We start from the raw sequence: 20859 nt of genomic DNA, 5'->3' as shown, positions 1-20859 counted from the left end.
ATAACCCTAACCATTATCCTTACCATAACCCTAACCATTATCCTTACCCTAACCCTTATCTATGCCTAACCCTAACCATTATCCTTACCATAGCCCTTATCTAAACATAACCCTAACCATTATCCTTACCCTAACCCTTATCTAAACATAACCGTAACCATTATCCTTACCCTAGCCCTTATCTATACCTAACCCTAACCATTATCCTTACCCTAACCCTTATCTAAACCTAACCCTAATCTAAACCTAACCCTTATCCTTACCCTAACCCTTATCTAAACATAACCGTAACCATTATCCTTACCCTAGCCCTTATCTATACCTAACCCTAACTATTATCCTTACCATAACCCTTATCTACACCTAACCTTAACCATTATCCTTACCCTAACCCTTATCTAAACCTAACCCTAACCTTAACCATTATCCTTACCCTAACCCTTATCTAAACCTAAACCTAACATTAACCATTATCCTTACCCTAACCCTTATCTAAACCTAACATTAACCATTAGCCTTACCCAACCCTTATCTAAACCTAACCTTAACCATTAGCCTTACCCTAACCCTTATCTAAACCTAACCCTTATCTAAACCTAACCCTAACCTTAACCATTATCCTTACCCTAACCCTTATCTAAACCTAAACCTAACATTAACCATTATCCTTACCCTAACCCTTATCTAAACCTAACATTAACCATTATCCTTACCCTAACCCTTATCTATGCCTAACCCTAACCATTATCCTTACCATAGCCCTTATCTAAACCTAACCCTAACCATTATCCTTACAATAACCCTTATATAAACCTAACCTTAGCTCTAACCCTAACCCTTATCTAAACCTAACCTTAACCATTATCCTTACCCTAACTCTTATCTAAACCTAACCCTAGCTGTAGCCCTAACCTTAACCATTATCCTTACCCTAACCTTTATCTAAAACCTAACCTTAGCTCTAACCCTAACCCTTATCTAAACCTAACCTTAACCATTATCCTTACCCTAACCCTTATCTAAACCTAACTTTAACCATTATCCTTACCCTAACCCTTATCTAAACCTAACCTTAAACATTATCCTTACCCTAATCCTTATCTAACCCTAACCCTAGCTGTAACCTCAGCGAGCAGTTGCTTAGTAACAGAACGTTTTTTGATAGTATGACCATCAATGATGGAACATCTGTACTATGTAAATAAAGTGTGACCTGAATGTGATATGTCAGGTCTATAGATGTGTTATCTAGAGCTTATCAATGTGTTATGTAGGGATTAAGAATGTGATATGTCTTTGTTATGAATGTGTTATGTCAGGCTTATGAATGTTTCATTAAGTTCATATTTAGGTGCCCACTGACCTGGGAGCTGAGGGCATCCAGAGACAGGTCGACACGGCGCAGCTGCTTGCTCTGGGAGAACAGGGAGTGAAAGAAGGGGCTGTAGGCCGCAAGCACCCCCTTGTGGGCAGGGAAGGTACTGCGCTGGCGCACCAACACTATGTCCACATCACAGAGGTCAGGCTGGAAGAGACGCTGCTCGTTCAACCTGTCCATCAAACAGGTGAAATGAAGAGTCACATCCTCCACCACAGAGAACTCAGCTGACGGGAAGTCTGATGTCTTCTCTACTATGAGCTGAGGAGAGGAGAGGGGGAGAGGAGGGGGGGGAGGGAGGGAGGGAGGGAGGGAGGGAGGGAGGATCAGGGGAGGAGAGGAGGGAGGGAGGGAGGGAGGGAGGGAGGGAGGGAGGGAGGAGGAGGGAGAGGAGGGAGGGAGGGAGGGAGGGAGGGAGGAGGAGGGAGGGAGGGAGGGAGGGAGGGAGGGAGGGAGGGAGGGAGGGAGGGAGGAGGAGGAGGAGGAGAGGAGGGAGGGAGGGAGGGAGGAGAGGAGGGAGGGAGGGAGGATCAGGGGAGGAGAGGAGGGAGGAGAAGAGGGAGGAGAAGTGCAGAAGAGGAGGGAGGAGAGATGGAGGGGGAGGAGAGGAGAGGAGGGAGGGGGAGGAGAGGACAGGAGAGGAGGGGGAGGAGGAGAGTAAAAACAGTGTTATCATTGGATGAGGAGTACTTTCTATGACAAGCAGATTGCTGATAAAGATGTTTGTGCTCATTACAGAAAGACCGTCATTAGACAAACATCTTTAGAGAGAGAGCAAATCATTAGTTTGGGATTCTCAGATGGATCTTAATTTGATCACTCTTGTTGCTGAGAATGTTTCTGCACAGAAGAACTTGTAGTGTTTTCAAGGTTTAAAAAGGCTTCTAAATGTTGTAATTTACACTTTAAAATGTCCAGCTTGATTTCCCGAAAAATCAATCAATCAAATGTATTTATAAAGCCCTTTTTACATCAGCCGATCTGTATCAATCTCTTCAAATCTCTATTAATTATTATCCACGTAATAATTCACATTATCCTGTTGCTGCAGGATTATTTTCCTGCTGTAGCAAACTGGATCAAATTAAGATCCTCCATCTGTATTACATTGTCTTTCAGAGGCTACTGAGACAAGGGCAGAGACCTGAGTAGACAGTACAGTAGGGCTCATTCACAGTACAGACTGCACTGTACAGTAGGGCTCATTCACAGTACAGACTGCACTGTACAGTAGGGCTCATTCACAGTACAGACTACACTGTACAGTAGGGCTCATTCACATTACAGACTACACTGTACAGTAGGGCTCATTCACAGTACAGACTGTACTGTACAGTAGGGCTCATTCACAGTACAGACTGCACTGTACAGTAGGGCTCATTCACAGTACAGACTACACTGTACAGTAGGGCTCATTCACAGTACAGACTGCACTGTACAGTAGGGCTCATTCACAGTACAGACTGCACTGTACAGTAGGGCTCATTCACAGTACAGACTACACTGTACAGTAGGGCTCATTCACAGTACAGACTGCACTGTACAGTAGGGCTCATTCACAGTACAGACTGCACTGTACAGTAGGGCTCATTCACAGTACAGACTGCACTGTACAGTAGGGCTCATTCACAGTACAGACTGCACTGTACAGTAGGGCTCATTCACAGTACAGACTACACTGTACAGTAGGGCTCATTCACAGTACAGACTACACTGTACAGTAGGGCTCATTCACAGTACAGACTGCACTGTACAGTAGGGCTCATTCACAGTACAGACTGCACTGTACAGTAGGGCTCATTCACAGTACAGACTGCACTGTACAGTAGGGCTCATTCACAGTACAGACTGCACTGTACAGTAGGGCTCATTCACAGTACAGACTGCACTGTACAGTAGGGCTCATTCACAGTACAGACTGCACTGTACAGTAGGGCTCATTCACAGTACAGACTACACTGTACAGTAGGGGTCAATCAGAAATCAAAGGTAGTTTGATCTGTGCTCACACCTCAATCTCCCAAGTGGGGTGTATTATAGCACAGGAAGGGCAAGGTCTCCATCTGAACAGGACACACACACACACGCACACGCACACACACACACACACACACACACACACACACGTCGTCTCTGAAAGATATATTGATACTCAGTGCCAACTCCTCAAATTAGCCCTCCCTCCTCCTCCTCCCATTATCTCTTGTCTCCTCTTCCCATCCTCTCCCTCCGCCTCCCATTATCTCCATTCTCCTCTCTCCCCGCTCCTCCCATTATCTCCCCATCCTCCCATTATCTCCCGTATCTTCTCCTTCTCCTCCCATTATCTCCCTCTCCCCTCCCCCATCCACAAATTATCTCCCTTCTCCTCTCCCTGCTCCTCCCATTATCTCCCTTCTCCTGTCCTTCCTCCTCCCATTATCTCCCTCCTCCTCCCATTATCTCATTTCCCTCCTCCTCCCATTATCTCCCTCATTATCCTATTATCTCCCTTCTCTTCTCCCCCCCTCCTCCTCCCATTATCTCCCTTCTCATCTCCCTCATCCCATGATCTCCCTTCTCTTCTCCTCCCATTATCTCCCTTCTCTTCTCCTCCCATTATCTCCCCCCTCCTCCCATTATCTCCCTTCTCTTCTCCTCCCATTATCTCCCTTCTCTTCTCCTCCCATTATCTCCCCCCTCTTCCCATTATCTCCCTTCTCTTCTCCTTCTCCTCCCTCCCCCTCCCATTATCTCCATTCTCCTCTCCCTCCTCCTCCCATTATCTCCCTTCTCTTCTCCTTCTCCTCTCCTCCCATTATCTCCCCTCTCTTCTCCTCCCATTATCTCCCTTCTCCTCTCCCTCCTCCCATTATCTCCCTTCTCTTCTCCTCCCATTATCTCCCTTCTCTTCTCCTTCTATTATGTCCATTCTCCTCCCATTTTCTCCCTTCTCCTCCCATTATCTCCCTTCTCTTCTTGCTCTCCTCCCATTATCTCCCTTCTCCTCTCCATCCTTCCATTAGCTCCCTTCTCCTCCCCCTCCTCCCATTAGCTCCCATCCCTCCCCTCCTCCCATTAGCTCCTCCCACCAGCTCCCTTGTTCTCCCTCCTCCTCTCATAATGTGGGCGATAGCCTAGTGGTCAGAGCTTTGGGCCAGGAACCGAATGGTCTCTGGTTCGAATACCTGAGCCGACAAAGTGAAGAATCTGTTGCTGTGCCATCTAGCAAAGCGGATTAGCTCCGGGGACGGCATACTACTATGACTGACCCTGTACAACAACACCTATCATACTACTATGACTGACCCTGTACAACAACACCTATCATACTACTATGACTGACCCTGTAAAACAAAACCTATCACACTACTATGTCTGACCCTGTAAAACAACACCTATCACACTACTGACCCTGTAAAACAACACCTATCATACTACTATGTCTGACCCTGTAAAACAACACCTATCACACTACTATGACTGACCCTGTAGAACAACACCTATCATACTACTACTATGACTGACCCTGTAAAACAACACCTATCACACTACTATGACTGACCCTGTAAAACAACACCTATCATACTACTGACCCTGTACAACAACACCTATCATACTACTATGGCTGACCCTGTAAAACAACACCTATCATACTACTATGACTGACCCCGTAAAACAACACCTATCATACTACTATGACTGACCCTGTACAACAACACCTATCACACTACTATGACTGACCCTGTAAAACAACACCTATCATACTACTATGACCCTGTAAAACAACACCTATCATACTACTGACCCTGTAGAACAACACCTATCATACTACTATGACTGACCCTGTACAACAACACCTATCATACTACTATGACTGACCCTGTAAAACAACACCTATCATACTACTATGACTGACCCTGTAAAACAACACCTATCATACTACTATGACTGACCCTGTACAACAACACCTATCATACTACTATGACTGACCCTGTAAAACAACACCTATCATACTACTATGACTGACCCTGTACAACAACACCTATCATACTACTATGACTGACCCTGTAAAACAACACCTATCATACTACTATGACTGACCCTATAAAACAACACCTATCATACTACTATGACTGACCCTGTAAAACAACACCTATCATACTACTATGACTGACCCTGTAAAACAACACCTATCACACTACTATGACTGACCCTGTAGAACAACACCTATCATACTACTATGACTGACCCTGTAAAACAACACCTATCATACTACTATGACTGACCCTGTAAAACAACACCTATCATACTACTATGACTGACCCTGTAAAACAACACCTATCATACTACTATGACTGACCCTGTAAAACAACACCTATCATACTACTATGACTGACCCTGTAAAACAACACCTATCATACTACTATGACTGTAAAACAACACCTATCATACTACTATGACTGACCCTGTAAAACAACACCTATCATACTACTATGACTGTAAAACAACACCTATCATACTACTATGACCCTGTACAACAACACCTATCATACTACCATGACTGACTCTGTAAAACAACACCTATCATACTACTATGACTGTAAAACAACATATCCCTCCTACCTCCTCCCATACTAACATACAAACTCCCTTCTTCCTACCTCCTCTCATTAACTTGCTTCTCCTCCTCCATCCCTTCCTCCTACCTCCTCCCATTAACTCCCTTCTCCTCCTCCATCCCTTCCTCCTACCTCCTCCCATTAACTCCCTTCTCCTCCTCCATCCCTTCCTCCTTCCTCCTCCCATTAACTCCCTTCTCCTCCTCCATCCCTTCCTCCTACCTCCTCCCATTAACTCCCTTCTCCTCCTCCATCCCTTCCTCCTACCTCCTCCCATTAACTCCCTTCTCCTCCTCCATCCCTTCCTCCTACCTCTTCCCATTAACTCCCTTCTCCTCCTCCATCCCTTCCTCCTACCTCCTCCCATTAACTCCTTCTCCTCCTCCATCCCTTCCTCCTACCTCCTCCCATTAACTCCCTTCTCCTCCTCCATCCCTTCCTCCTACCTCCTCCCATTAACTCCCTTCTCCTCCTCCATTCCTTCCTCCTACCTCCTCCCATTAACTCCCTTCTCCTCCTCCATCCCTTCCTCCTACCTCCTCCCATTAACTCCCTTCTCGTCCTCCATCCCTTCCTCCTACCTCCTCCCATTAACTCCCTTCTCCTCCTCCATCCCTTCCTCCTACCTCCTCCCATTAACTCCCTTCTCCTCCTCCATCCCTTCCTCCCACCTCCTCCCATTAACTCCCTTCTCCTCCTCCATCCCTTCCTCCTACCTCCTCCCATTAACTCCCTTCTCCTCCTCCATACCTTCCTCCTACCTCCTCCCATTAACTCCCTTCTCCTCCTCCATCCCTTCCTCCTACCTCCTCCCATTAACTCCCTTCTCCTCCTCCATCCCTTCCTCCTACCTCCCATTAACTCCCTTCTCCTCCTCCATCCCTTCCTCCTACCTCCTCCCATTAACTCCCTTCTCCTCCTCCATCCCTTCCTCCCACCTCCTCCCATTAACTCCCTTCTCCTCCTCCATCCCTTCCTCCCACCTCCTCCCATTAACTCCCTTCTCCTCCTCCATCCCTTCCTCCTACCTCCTCCCATTAACTCCCTTCTCCTCCTCCATCCCTTCCTCCTACCTCCTCCCATTAACTCCCTTCTCCTCCTCCATCCCTTCCTCCTACCTCCTCCCATTAACTACCTTCTCCTCTCTCCTCTGTCCGTCCCACATTTGTTCCCTTCTCCTCTCTCCTCTGTCCCTCCCCTATTAGCTCCCTTCTCCTCCCCCCGTCCCTCCCTCCCACCTCCCCCCAATTCCTCCCTCTTCCCTTCTCCTTTCATATTTCTGAATGACAGATGAGTTCCTGTAGATGATGTCTACCAGGTGAGTAGCAACCTAGTCATGTCTGCTATCTAACACTAATAATGACACCTTTCACATTTCATCAAGCAACAACGCCAAACAAAACAGCATTTTAGATTTATGACCCCATCTCTCTTTCCTCCCCTCCATCCCTCTCTCTCCACCTCCCTCCATCCCTCTCTCCACCTCTCCCATTCCTCCCTCCATCTCTCCTTCCCTCTCTCCATCCCTCTCCTTCCCTTTCATCTCTCATTCCTTTCTTCCTTCCTTCCTTCCTTCCTTCCACCCCCCACCCCCACCCCCCTTGTAAATGTCGGTGTGTAACTGTGTGTTGTCTCTGTCATTACAGGGAGCAGCTCTTCTAACCAGCTTCTCAATCAGTAGACCTCCCATGATGCATTACTCATCTGCAGTGACCCGAAACAGGCGCAGGGGGACTACTGATTACTGGCACACCAAACCCAGAAGTTTGCAGAAGTTAAGCACCTCCAACTCACAGACACGCACAGCATTCCATCGTTACGCACGCACACACTTTGCCGAGTTGGACTTGTTCTCCCTATAACCATCAACCCTATAGCATTCATACTGTACATGTTGGAGAAAGAGCTGTTGTCCAAGTCGCTAGTACTTTACTATTTTCATGCAAAAAGCCCTGCCAACTGGGTGTTATGTACTGGTAGAGGCCCGCTTTCCACAGCAGAGCCAAGCTGGAGAGAGCAGAGTAGGGTAGAGGCCAGATCCCAGAGAAATGCCAAGCTGGACAGATCAGAGCAGAGTAGAACAGAGTAGAGCATAGCAGAGTAGAACAGAGCAGAGTAGAACAGAACAGAGCAGAACAGAGCAGAGTAGAACAGAGCAGAGTAGAACAGAGCAGAGTAGAACAGAGTAGAACAGAGTAGAGCACAGCAGAGTAGAACAGAACAGAGCAGAACAGAGCAGAGTAGAACAGAACAGAGCAGAACAGAACAGAGCAGAGCAGAGTAGAACAGAGCAGAGTAGAACAGAGCAGAGTAGAACAGAGCAGAGTATAACAGAGTAGAACAGAGTATAATGTAACAGAGTAGAACAGAGTAGAGTAGAAAAGAGTAGAAGAGATTGGAGTATAACAGAATATAGCAGAACAAAGCAGAACAGAGCAGAGTATAACAGAGTATAGCAGAACAGAGCAGAGTATAGCAGAACAGAGCAGAGTATAACAGAGTATAGCAGAACAGAGCAGAACAGAGCAGAGTATAACAGAACAGAGTAGAGTAGAACAGAGTAGATTAGAACAGAGTAGAACAGAGAAGAACAGAGCAGAGTAGAACAGAGTAGAACAGAGTAGAGTAGAACAGAGTAGAACAGAGAAGAACAGAGCAGAGTAGAACAGAGAAGAACAGAGCAGAGTAGAACAGAGTAGAGTATAACAGAGTAGAACAGAGTAGAGTAGAACAGAGTAGAACAGAGAAGAACAGAGTAGAGTAGAACAGAGTAGAACAGAGAAGAACAGAGCAGAGTAGAACAGAGTAGAGTATAACATCGTATAGCAGAACAGAGCAGAACAGAGTAAAACAGAGCAGAGTAGAGCAGAGTAGAACAGAGCAGAGTATAACAGAGTAGAACAGAGCAGAGTATAACAGAGTAGAACAGAGCAGAGTATAACAGAGTAGAACAGAGCAGAGTATAACAGAGTAGAACAGAGCAGAGTATAACAGAGTAGAACAGAGCAGAGTATAACAGAGCAGAGTATAACAGAGCAGAGTATAACAGAGTAGAACAGAGCAGAGTATAACAGAGTATAACAGAGCAGAGTATAACAGAGCAGAGTATAACAGAGCAGAGTATAACAGAGCAGAGTATAACAGAGCAGAGTAGAACAGAGCAGAGTAGAACAGAGCAGAGTATAACAGAGTAGAACAGAGTAGAGTAGAACAGAGTAGAACAGAGCAGAGTCGAGGACAGTCAAAGTCTTTAACAGACGGAGGAATGATGAAAATGACCCCTGACTGCCCAGCCACAGCCAGCTGGGGTTTACAGCTCTAGAAAGTCTGTATTTCCTACATTAACAGTTCAGACAGACAGACAGACAGACAGACAGACAGACAGACAGACTGACGGACAGGGAGGATGACAGACAGGCGGACAGAGAGGCTGACAGACAGATGGACGGACAGAGGCTGCCAGACAGACAGAGAGTCTGTGAGACAGACAGACAGACAGACAGACAGTAAGACTGAAGGACAGAAAGGCTGACAGACAGACGGACAGAGAGGCTGACTGACAGACAGAGAGACTGTGAGACAGATGGACAGAGAGGGTGTGAGACAGACAGAGAGGGTGTGAGAAAGACTGAGATTGTGTGAGACAGACAGCGAGGGTGTGAGACAGATGGAGAGGGTGTGAGACAGACAGAGAGGGTGTGAGACAGACAGAGAGGGTGTGAGAAAGACAGAGAAGAACAAGACCTCTAAGAGCTGCTGCCATTTTAAACTTTTTATTGTCCTTCTGTTCGATGTAGTTCTATCACACAGACACAGAGGCCCAGAGAAGGGGAGCAGAACACACATTAAAACCTTGGATTCTTTCTTATCCTCCAACCTATTCAGACTCCCCACACTGGGTCATGAGCAGAGCACAACTATTTAGTAGGGCCCTGCCTGTCTGTATCTAGGAGAACTGTGACACAGCTGAGCTAACTGTATAACACTGCTGTGGTCTTGGCTGGACACTCAACAGCTGACAACCAGACACCCTGTAGTAGAACAGAGGAGAGGAGAGGAGAGGAGAGGAGAGGAGAGGAGAGGAGAGGAGAGGAGAGGAGAGGAGGTTTCAGGCAAAAGTTGGCATTTATAAAAAACTGAAATTGTGATGCTTTCATACTCCCGGAGTAATCTATAAAACAGATAAGGATACTATTCGTCCTCTTGGTTAATTGGAACGGCGTCACAGTAGAGAAGCTATTCGTCCTCTTGGTTAATTGGAACTACGTCACAGTAGAGAAGCTATTCGTCCTCTTGGTTAATTGGAACTCCATCACAGTAGAGAAGCTATTCATCCTCTTGGTTAATTGGGAACTCCATTGCAGTAGAGAAGCTATTCGTCCTCTTGGTTAATTGGAACGGCGTCACAGTAGAGAAGCTATTCGTCCTCTTGGTTAATTGGAACGGCGTCACAGTAGAGAAGCTATTCGTCCTCTTGGTTAATTGGAACGGCGTCACAGTAGAGAAGCTATTCGTCCTCTTGGTTAATTGGAACGGCGTCACAGTAGAGAAGCTATTCATCCTCTTGGTTAATTGGAACTCCATTACAGTAGAGAAGCTATTCGTCCTCTTGGTTAATTGGAACTCCATTACAGTAGAGAAGCTATTCGTCCTCTTGGTTAATTGGAACTCCATTACAGTAGAGAAGCTATTCGTCCTCTTGGTTAATTGGGAACCCCATTACAGTAGAGAAGCTATTCGTCCTCTTGGTTAATTGGAACGGCGTCACAGTAGAGAAGCTATTCGTCCTCTTCGTTAATTGGAACTACGTCACAGTAGAGAAGCTATTCATCCTCTTGGTTAATTGGAACTCCATCACAGTAGAGAAGCTATTCATCCTCTTGGTTAATTGGAACTCCATCACAGTAGAGAAGCTAATCATCTTCTTGGTTAATTGGAACTCCATTACAGTAGAGAAGCTATTCGTCCTCTTGGTTAATTGGAACTCCATTACAGTAGAGAAGCTATTCGTCCTCTTGGTTAATTGGGAACCCCATTACAGTAGAGAAGCTATTCATCCTCTTGGTTAATTGGAACTCCATCACAGTAGAGAAGCTATTCGTCCTCTTGGTTAATTGGAACTCCATTACAGTAGAGAAGCTATTCGTCCTCTTGGTTAATTGGGAACCCCATTACAGTAGAGAAGCTATTCATCCTCTTGGTTAATTGGAACTCCATCACAGTAGAGAAGCTATTCGTCCTCTTGGTTAATTGGAACTCCATTACAGTAGAGAAGCTATTCATCCTCTTGGTTAATTGGAACTCCATTGCAGTAGAGAAGCTATTCGTCCTCTTGGTTAATTGGGAACTCCATTGCAGTAGAGAAGCTATTCGTCCTCTTGGTTAATTGGAACGGCGTCACAGTAGAGAAGCTATTCGTCCTCTTCGTTAATTGGAACTCCATTACAGTAGAGAAGCTATTCATCCTCTTGGTTAATTGGAACGGCGTCACAGTAGAGAAGCTATTCATCCTCTTGGTTAATTGGAACTCCATTACAGTAGAGAAGCTATTCGTCCTCTTGGTTAATTGGGAACCCCATTACAGTAGAGAAGCTATTCATCCTCTTGGTTAATTGGAACTCCATCACAGTAGAGAAGCTATTCGTCCTCTTGGTTAATTGGAACTCCATTACAGTAGAGAAGCTATTCGTCCTCTTGGTTAATTGGGAACCCCATTACAGTAGAGAAGCTATTCATCCTCTTGGTTAATTGGAACTCCATCACAGTAGAGAAGCTATTCGTCCTCTTGGTTAATTGGAACTCCATTACAGTAGAGAAGCTATTCATCCTCTTGGTTAATTGGAACTCCATTGCAGTAGAGAAGCTATTCGTCCTCTTGGTTAATTGGGAACTCCATTGCAGTAGAGAAGCTATTCGTCCTCTTGGTTAATTGGAACGGCGTCACAGTAGAGAAGCTATTCGTCCTCTTCGTTAATTGGAACTCCATTACAGTAGAGAAGCTATTCATCCTCTTGGTTAATTGGAACGGCGTCACAGTAGAGAAGCTATTCATCCTCTTGGTTAATTGGAACTCCATTACAGTAGAGAAGCTATTCATCCTCTTGGTTAATTGGAACGGCGTCACAGTAGAGAAGCTATTCATCCTCTTGGTTAATTGGAACGGCGTCACAGTAGAGAAGCTATTCGTCCTCTTGGTTAATTGGAACGGCGTCACAGTAGAGAAGCTATTCGTCCTCTTGGTTAATTGGAACGGCGTCACAGTAGAGAAGCTATTCATCCTCTTGGTTAATTGGAACGGCGTCACAGTAGAGAAGCTATTCATCCTCTTGGTTAATTGGAACGGCGTCACAGTAGAGAAGCTATTCGTCCTCTTGGTTAATTGGAACTCCATCACAGTAGAGAAGCTATTCGTCCTCTTGGTTAATTGGAACTCCATTACAGTAGAGAAGCTATTCATCCTCTTGGTTAATTGGAACTCCATTGCAGTAGAGAAGCTATTCGTCCTCTTGGTTAATTGGGAACTCCATTGCAGTAGAGAAGCTATTCGTCCTCTTGGTTAATTGGAACGGCGTCACAGTAGAGAAGCTATTCGTCCTCTTCGTTAATTGGAACTCCATTACAGTAGAGAAGCTATTCATCCTCTTGGTTAATTGGAACGGCGTCACAGTAGAGAAGCTATTCATCCTCTTGGTTAATTGGAACTCCATTACAGTAGAGAAGCTATTCATCCTCTTGGTTAATTGGAACGGCGTCACAGTAGAGAAGCTATTCATCCTCTTGGTTAATTGGAACGGCGTCACAGTAGAGAAGCTATTCGTCCTCTTGGTTAATTGGAACGGCGTCACAGTAGAGAAGCTATTCGTCCTCTTGGTTAATTGGAACGGCGTCACAGTAGAGAAGCTATTCGTCCTCTTGGTTAATTGGAACGGCGTCACAGTAGAGAAGCTATTCGTCCTCTTGGTTAATTGGAACGGCGTCACAGTAGAGAAGCTATTCATCCTCTTGGTTAATTGGAACGGCGTCACAGTAGAGAAGCTATTCGTCCTCTTGGTTAATTGGAACGGCGTCACAGTAGAGAAGCTATTCATCCTCTTGGTTAATTGGAACGGCGTCACAGTAGAGAAGCTATTCGTCCTCTTGGTTAATTGGAACGGCGTCACAGTAGAGAAGCTATTCATCCTCTTGGTTAATTGGGAACTCCATTGCAGTAGAGAAGCTATTCGTCCTCTTGGTTAATTGGAACGGCGTCACAGTAGAGAAGCTATTCGTCCTCTTGGTTAATTGGAACGGCGTCACAGTAGAGAAGCTATTCGTCCTCTTGGTTAATTGGAACGGCGTCACAGTAGAGAAGCTATTCATCCTCTTGGTTAATTGGAACTCCATTACAGTAGAGAAGCTATTCGTCCTCTTGGTTAATTGGAACTCCATTACAGTAGAGAAGCTATTCGTCCTCTTGGTTAATTGGAACTCCATTACAGTAGAGAAGCTATTCGTCCTCTTGGTTAATTGGGAACCCCATTACAGTAGAGAAGCTATTCGTCCTCTTGGTTAATTGGAACGGCGTCACAGTAGAGAAGCTATTCGTCCTCTTCGTTAATTGGAACTACGTCACAGTAGAGAAGCTATTCATCCTCTTGGTTAATTGGAACTCCATCACAGTAGAGAAGCTATTCATCCTCTTGGTTAATTGGAACTCCATCACAGTAGAGAAGCTAATCATCTTCTTGGTTAATTGGAACTCCATTACAGTAGAGAAGCTATTCGTCCTCTTGGTTAATTGGAACTCCATTACAGTAGAGAAGCTATTCGTCCTCTTGGTTAATTGGGAACCCCATTACAGTAGAGAAGCTATTCATCCTCTTGGTTAATTGGAACTCCATCACAGTAGAGAAGCTATTCGTCCTCTTGGTTAATTGGAACTCCATTACAGTAGAGAAGCTATTCATCCTCTTGGTTAATTGGAACTCCATTGCAGTAGAGAAGCTATTCGTCCTCTTGGTTAATTGGGAACTCCATTGCAGTAGAGAAGCTATTCGTCCTCTTGGTTAATTGGAACGGCGTCACAGTAGAGAAGCTATTCGTCCTCTTCGTTAATTGGAACTCCATTACAGTAGAGAAGCTATTCATCCTCTTGGTTAATTGGAACGGCGTCACAGTAGAGAAGCTATTCATCCTCTTGGTTAATTGGAACTCCATTACAGTAGAGAAGCTATTCATCCTCTTGGTTAATTGGAACGGCGTCACAGTACAGAAGCTATTCATCCTCTTGGTTAATTGGAACGGCGTCACAGTAGAGAAGCTATTCGTCCTCTTGGTTAATTGGAACGGCGTCACAGTAGAGAAGCTATTCATCCTCTTGGTTAATTGGAACGGCGTCACAGTAGAGAAGCTATTCATCCTCTTGGTTAATTGGAACGGCGTCACAGTAGAGAAGCTATTCGTCCTCTTGGTTAATTGGAACGGCGTCACAGTAGAGAAGCTATTCGTCCTCTTGGTTAATTGGAACGGCGTCACAGTAGAGAAGCTATTCGTCCTCTTGGTTAATTGGAACGGCGTCACAGTAGAGAAGCTATTCGTCCTCTTGGTTAATTGGAACGGCGTCACAGTAGAGAAGCTATTCGTCCTCTTGGTTAATTGGAACGGCGTCACAGTAGAGAAGCTATTCGTCCTCTTGGTTAATTGGAACGGCGTCACAGTAGAGAAGCTATTCGTCCTCTTGGTTAATTGGAACGGCGTCACAGTAGAGAAGCTATTCGTCCTCTTGGTTAATTGGAACGGCGTCACAGTAGAGAAGCTATTCGTCCTCTTGGTTAATTGGAACGGCGTCACAGTAGAGAAGCTATTCGTCCTCTTGGTTAATTGGAACGGCGTCACAGTAGAGAAGCTATTCGTCCTCTTGGTTAATTGGAACGGCGTCACAGTAGAGAAGCTATTCATCCTCTTGGTTAATTGGAATGGCGTCATAGTAGAGAAGCTATTCGTCCTCTTGGTTAATTGGAACTCCATCACAGTAGAGAAGCTATTTGTCCTCTTGGTTAATTGGAACGGCGTCACAGTAGAGAAGCTATTCATCCTCTTGGTTAATTGGAACGGCGTCACAGTAGAGAAGCTATTCGTCCTCTTGGTTAATTGGAACGGCGTCACAGTAGAGAAGCTATTCGTCCTCTTGGTTAATTGGAACGGCGTCACAGTAGAGAAGCTATTCGTCCTCTTGGTTAATTGGAACGGCGTCACAGTAGAGAAGCTATTCATCCTCTTGGTTAATTGGAACGCGTCACAGTAGAGAAGCTATTCATCCTCTTGGTTAATTGGAACAGGCGTCACAGTAGAGAAGCTATTCGTCCTCTTGGTTAATTGGAACGGCGTCACAGTAGAGAAGCTATTCATCCTCTTGGTTAATTGGAACGGGCGTCACAGTAGAGAAGCTATTCGTCCTCTTGGTTAATTGGAACGGCGTCACAGTAGAGAAGCTATTCGTCCTCTTGGTTAATTGGAACGGCGTCACAGTAGAGAAGCTATTCGTCCTCTTGGTTAATTGGAAAGGCGTCACAGTAGAGAAGCTATTCGTCCTCTTGGTTAATTGGAACGGCGTCACAGTAGAGAAGCTATTCGTCCTCTTGGTTAATTGGAACGGCGTCACAGTAGAGAAGCTATTCATCCTCTTGGTTAATTGGAACGGCGTCACAGTAGAGAAGCTATTCGTCCTCTTGGTTAATTGGAACTCCATCACAGTAGAGAAGCTATTTGTCCTCTTGGTTAATTGGAACGGCGTCACAGTAGAGAAGCTATTCATCCTCTTGGTTAATTGGAACGGCGTCACAGTAGAGAAGCTATTCGTCCTCTTGGTTAATTGGAACGGCGTCACAGTAGAGAAGCTATTCGTCCTCTTGGTTAATTGGAACGGCGTCACAGTAGAGAAGCTATTCATCCTCTTGGTTAATTGGAACGGCGTCACAGTAGAGAAGCTATTCGTCCTCTTGGTTAATTGGAACGGCGTCACAGTAGAGAAGCTATTCATCCTTTTGGTTAATTGGAACGGCGTCACAGTAGAGAAGCTATTCGTCCTCTTGGTTAATTGGAACGGCGTCACAGTAGAGAAGCTATTCGTCCTCTTGGTTAATTGGAACGGCGTCACAGTAGAGAAGCTATTCGTCCTCTTGGTTAATTGGAACGGCGTCACAGTAGAGAAGCTATTCGTCCTCTTGGTTAATTGGAACGCGTCACAGTAGAGAAGCTATTCGTCCTCTTGGTTAATTGGAACGGCGTCACAGTAGAGAAGCTATTCGTCCTCTTGGTTAATTGGAACGGCGTCACAGTAGAGAAGCTATTCGTCCTCTTGATTAATTGGAACGGCGTCACAGTAGAGAAGCTATTCGTCCTCTTGGTTAATTGGAACTCCATTACAGTAGAGAAGCTATTCATCCTCTTGGTTAATTGGAACGGCGTCACAGTAGAGAAGCTATTCGTCCTCTTGGTTAATTGGAACGGTGTCACAGTAGAGAAGCTATTCGTCCTCTTGGTTAATTGGAACGGCGTCACAGTAGAGAAGCTATTCGTCCTCTTGGTTAATTGGAACGGCGTCACAGTAGAGAAGCTATTCGTCCTCTTGGTTAATTGGAACTCCATTACAGTAGAGAAGCTATTCGTCCTCTTGGTTAATTGGAACGGCGTCACAGTAGAGAAGCTATTCGTCCTCTTGGTTAATTGGAACGGCGTCACAGTAGAGAAGCTATTCGTCCTCTTGGTTAATTGGAACGGCGTCACAGTAGAGAAGCTATTCGTCCTCTTGGTTAATTGGAACGGCGTCACAGTAGAGAAGCTATTTCAATTTTTTTGCTCTATTGGATCTGATCCGAAGCTTAAAAACCGGTTACAGTAGAACTTAAAGGTAGATCAGACCTTTTCCATTGACGTGTGCTTCTGTAAGTCTGAATACCAGGGAAAGAAATTCATCAACTTTGTTTCCACGTCATTTCAACCAAAAAATGTAATGTGATGACCTTGAATCAATGTAATGGTATTTCCTCTTTTTTTATACCAAACGTTTAGTTTGAGGCCCAGTAAGGCTTTATGTTTGAGTTCGAGGCCCAGTAAGGTTTGATTAGGGAGTTTGAGGCCCAGTAAGGCTTTATGTTTGAGTTCGAGGCCCAGTAAGGTTTGATTAGGGAGTTTGAGGCCCAGTAAGGCTTTAGGTTTGAGTTTGAGGCCCGGTAAGTTTTGATTAGGGAGTTTGAGGCCCAGTAAGGGTTGATTAGGGAGTTTGAGGCCCAGTAAGGTTTGATTAGGGAGTTTGAGGCACGGTAAGGTTTGATCTGGGAGTTTGAGGCCCAGTAAGGTTTGATTTGGGAGTTTGAGGCCCAGTAAGGTTTGATTAGGGAGTTTGAGGCCCAGTAAGGTTTGATTAGGGAGTTTGAGGCACGGTAAGGTTTGATCTGGGAGTTTGAGGCCCAGTAAGGTTTGATCTGGGAGTTTGAGGCCCAGCAAGGTTTGATCTGGGAGTTTGCGGCCCAGCAAGGTTTGATTGCCCTGAACTACTACATCACAGAGCTACCCTGCCCTGAACTACTACATGACAGAGCTACCCTGCCCTGAAGTACTACATCACAGAGCTACCCTGCCCTGAACTAGTACATCACATCACAGAGCTACCCTGCCCTGAACTAGTACATCACATCACAGAGCTACCCTGCCCTGAACTAGTACATCACAGAGCTACCCTGCCCTGAACTAGTACATCACAGAGCTACCCTGCCCTGAACTACTACATGACAGAGCTACCCTGCCCTGAACTACTACATCAAAGAGCTACCCTGCCCTGAACTACTACATCACAGAGCTACCCTACCCTGCCCTGAACTTCTACATGACAGAGCTACCCTGCCGAGAACTACTACATCACAGAGCTACCCTACCCTGAACTAGTACATCACAGAGCTACCCTGCCCTGAACTACTACATCACATCACAGAGCTACCCTACCCTGAACTACTACATCACAGAGCTACCCTGCCCTGAACTAGTACATCACAGAGCTACCCTGCCCTGAACTACTACATGACAGAGCTACCCTGCCCTGAACTACTACATCAAAGAGCTACCCTGCCCTGAACTACTACATCACAGAGCTACCCTACCCTGCCCTGAACTTCTACATGACAGAGCTACCCTGCCATGAACTACTACATCACAGAGCTACCCTACCCTGAACTAGTACATCACAGAGCTACCCTGCCCTGAACTAGTACATCACATCACAGAGCTACCCTGCCCTGAACTACTACATCACATCACAGAGCTACCCTGCCCTGAACTAGTACATCACAGAGCTACCCTGCCCTGAACTACTACATCACATCACAGAGCTACCCTACCCTGATCTACTACATCACAGAGCTACCCTGCCCTGAACTACTACATCACATCACAGAGCTACCCTGCCCTGAACTACTACATGACAGAGCTACCCTGCCCTGAACTACTACATCACAGAGCTACCCTGCCCTGAACTAGTACATCACAGAGCTACCCTGCCCTGAACTAGTACATCACAGAGCTACCCTGCCCTGAACTACATCACAGAGCTACCCTGCCCTGAACTACTACATCACAGAGCTACCCTGCCCTGAACTAGTACATCACAGAGCTACCCTGCCCTGAACTAGTACATCACAGAGCTACCCTGCCCTGAACTACATCACAGAGCTACCCTGCCCTGAACTACTACATCACAGAACTACCCTGCCCTGAACTAGTACATCACAGAGCTACCCTGCCCTGAACTAGTACATCACAGAGCCACACTGCCCTGAACTACTACATCACAGAGCTACCCTGCCCTGAACTACTACATCACAGAGATCAGTCCCCTTAGAAGAGATCATCACCACCTAGCTAGGCTGGGAATGGTTAGCATGTAAAGACAGTCAGTTTGCTGCCATCTGCTTCAGTGTCTGTGTGATCCTGTTATGACAGGCTCCCACCCTGTCTGTCTGCAGTCTGCACCGTATACCCCCTCTCCTCTCCCCCTCCTCCTCCCCCTCTCCTCCCCTCATTCCCTTCCCTCCTCAGGATATAAACCCAGGACTGACCTTGAGGAAGACACACACACACACACACACAGAGGCTAAAACTCCCTAGGGGAGCAGGACAGTGGAGGCACAGGCTTGAATGCCCACTGTTAAAAGTCTAAGCTGTGGCTAGGTGCATGAGTACATGTGATACTGCTGGTGAGCTCACTGAAATTCTCAATAAGGAGTCAGTCAGTATCAGTCAGTCAGTGATTAATAATAAACTTGTCTTAAATACATCTACAACTAAAAGTATTACATTTTGGTTCAAAACATTTTCTAAGACCTAAACCTCAACTGGAGGTGTGTATAAAGGGTGTGCCCATTGAGAGAGTTGACGAAGCCAAACTCCTAGGTTTAACATGTGATGGTCATTTATCAGGGGTCAGACTGATAAAGCCCCTGTCAATGTGGGGAGTGGTATGTCTTTTTTATGAAACGATTTTTTAACACAAAAATCAACTGTACTACAGATGTAGGATCTTAATTTGATAACTGTTTTTGTTGTTGAAAACTATTCGGCATATCAGGTAATGCACACTTGTAATTTCTTTCAAGGTTTAAAAAGGATTCTAAAGTTTGTAATTTCCACTTTAAACTTGATTTGCCCTAACGATAAATATATAAACCCCAACAAAAAAAAGAATCCATTAATTATAATTATAATTATCCACATAATATACTGAACAAATATAAAACGCAACATGTAAAGTGTTGGTCCATTTTTGAAAAGCGAAAAATAAATACATTTTGTACACAAATTTGTTTTCATCCCTGTTAGTGAGAATTTCTCCTTTGCCAAGAAAATCCATCTACCTGACAGGTGTGGCATATCAAGAAGCTGATTAAACAGCATGATCATTACACCTTGTGATGAGGACAATAAAAGGCCACTCTAAAATGTGCAGTTTTGTCACACAACACAAAGCCAGTGATGTCTCAAGTTTTGAGGGAGCGTGCAATTGGCATGCTGACTACATGAACGTCCACCAGGGCTGTTGCCAGAGAATTTAATGTTGATTTCTCGACCATAAGCCTCCTCCAACGTTGTTTTAAAGAATTAGGCAGTATGTCCGACAAGCCTCACAACCGCAGACCACAAGCACTGTGCCTTCAGAAATGATTCAGACCCCTTGACTTTTACCACATCTTGTTATGTAAACAGCCTTATTCTGAAATGTATTCAATTGTTTTTATCCTCATCAATCTACAGCCCAAAATGACAAAGCAAAAACAAGTTTAGACATTTTCGATCATTTATTATTTTTTTTTATAAAAAAATGTGAAATATCACATTTAAATAAGTATTCAGACCCTTTACTCAGTACTTTGTTGAAGCACCTTTGGCAGCGATTAAAGCATCGAGTCTTCTTGGGTATGACGCTACAAGCTTGACACAACGGTATTTGGGGAGTTTCTCCCATTCTTCTCTGCAGATCCTCTCAAGCTCTGTCAGGTTGGATGGGGAGCGTTGCTGCACAGCTATTTTCAGGTCTCTCCAGAGCTGTTCGATTGGGTTCAAGTTTGGGCTCTGTCTGGGCCACTCAAGTCTCGAAGCCACTCCTGCGTTATCTTGGCTGTGTGCTTAGGATCGTTGTCCTGTTGGAAGGTGAACCTTCGCCCCAGTATGATGTTCGGAGCGCTCTGAAGCAGGTTTTCATGAAGGATCTCTCTGTTCATTGTTCCGTTCATCTTTCCCTCTATCCTGACTAGTCTCCCAGTCCCTGCCGCTAAAAAACATCCCCACAGCATGATGCTGCCACCACCATGCTTCACCGTAGTGATGGTGCCAGGTTTCCTCCAGACGTGACGC

At 45.3% G+C, this 20859-nt stretch overlaps 1 protein-coding gene across 1 annotated transcript in view; it reads right to left on the bottom strand.

The window, feature by feature from the left end:
* Positions 1-20859, bottom strand: part of zbtb47b (zinc finger and BTB domain containing 47b) — a 149752-nt gene that overhangs the window by 77582 nt on the left and 51311 nt on the right. The window contains 1 exon segment of the mRNA XM_065019193.1: positions 1364-1639. Coding sequence (XP_064875265.1) covers positions 1364-1639 — 276 coding nt within the window.

The sequence above is a fragment of the Oncorhynchus nerka genome, linkage group LG6 (assembly GCF_034236695.1).
Source record: "Oncorhynchus nerka isolate Pitt River linkage group LG6, Oner_Uvic_2.0, whole genome shotgun sequence".
In the NCBI taxonomy this organism is placed as follows: Eukaryota; Metazoa; Chordata; class Actinopteri; order Salmoniformes; family Salmonidae; genus Oncorhynchus; species Oncorhynchus nerka.
Note: the sequence above shows the minus strand (reverse complement) of the source record. Positions and strands in the feature narration are given on the sequence as shown.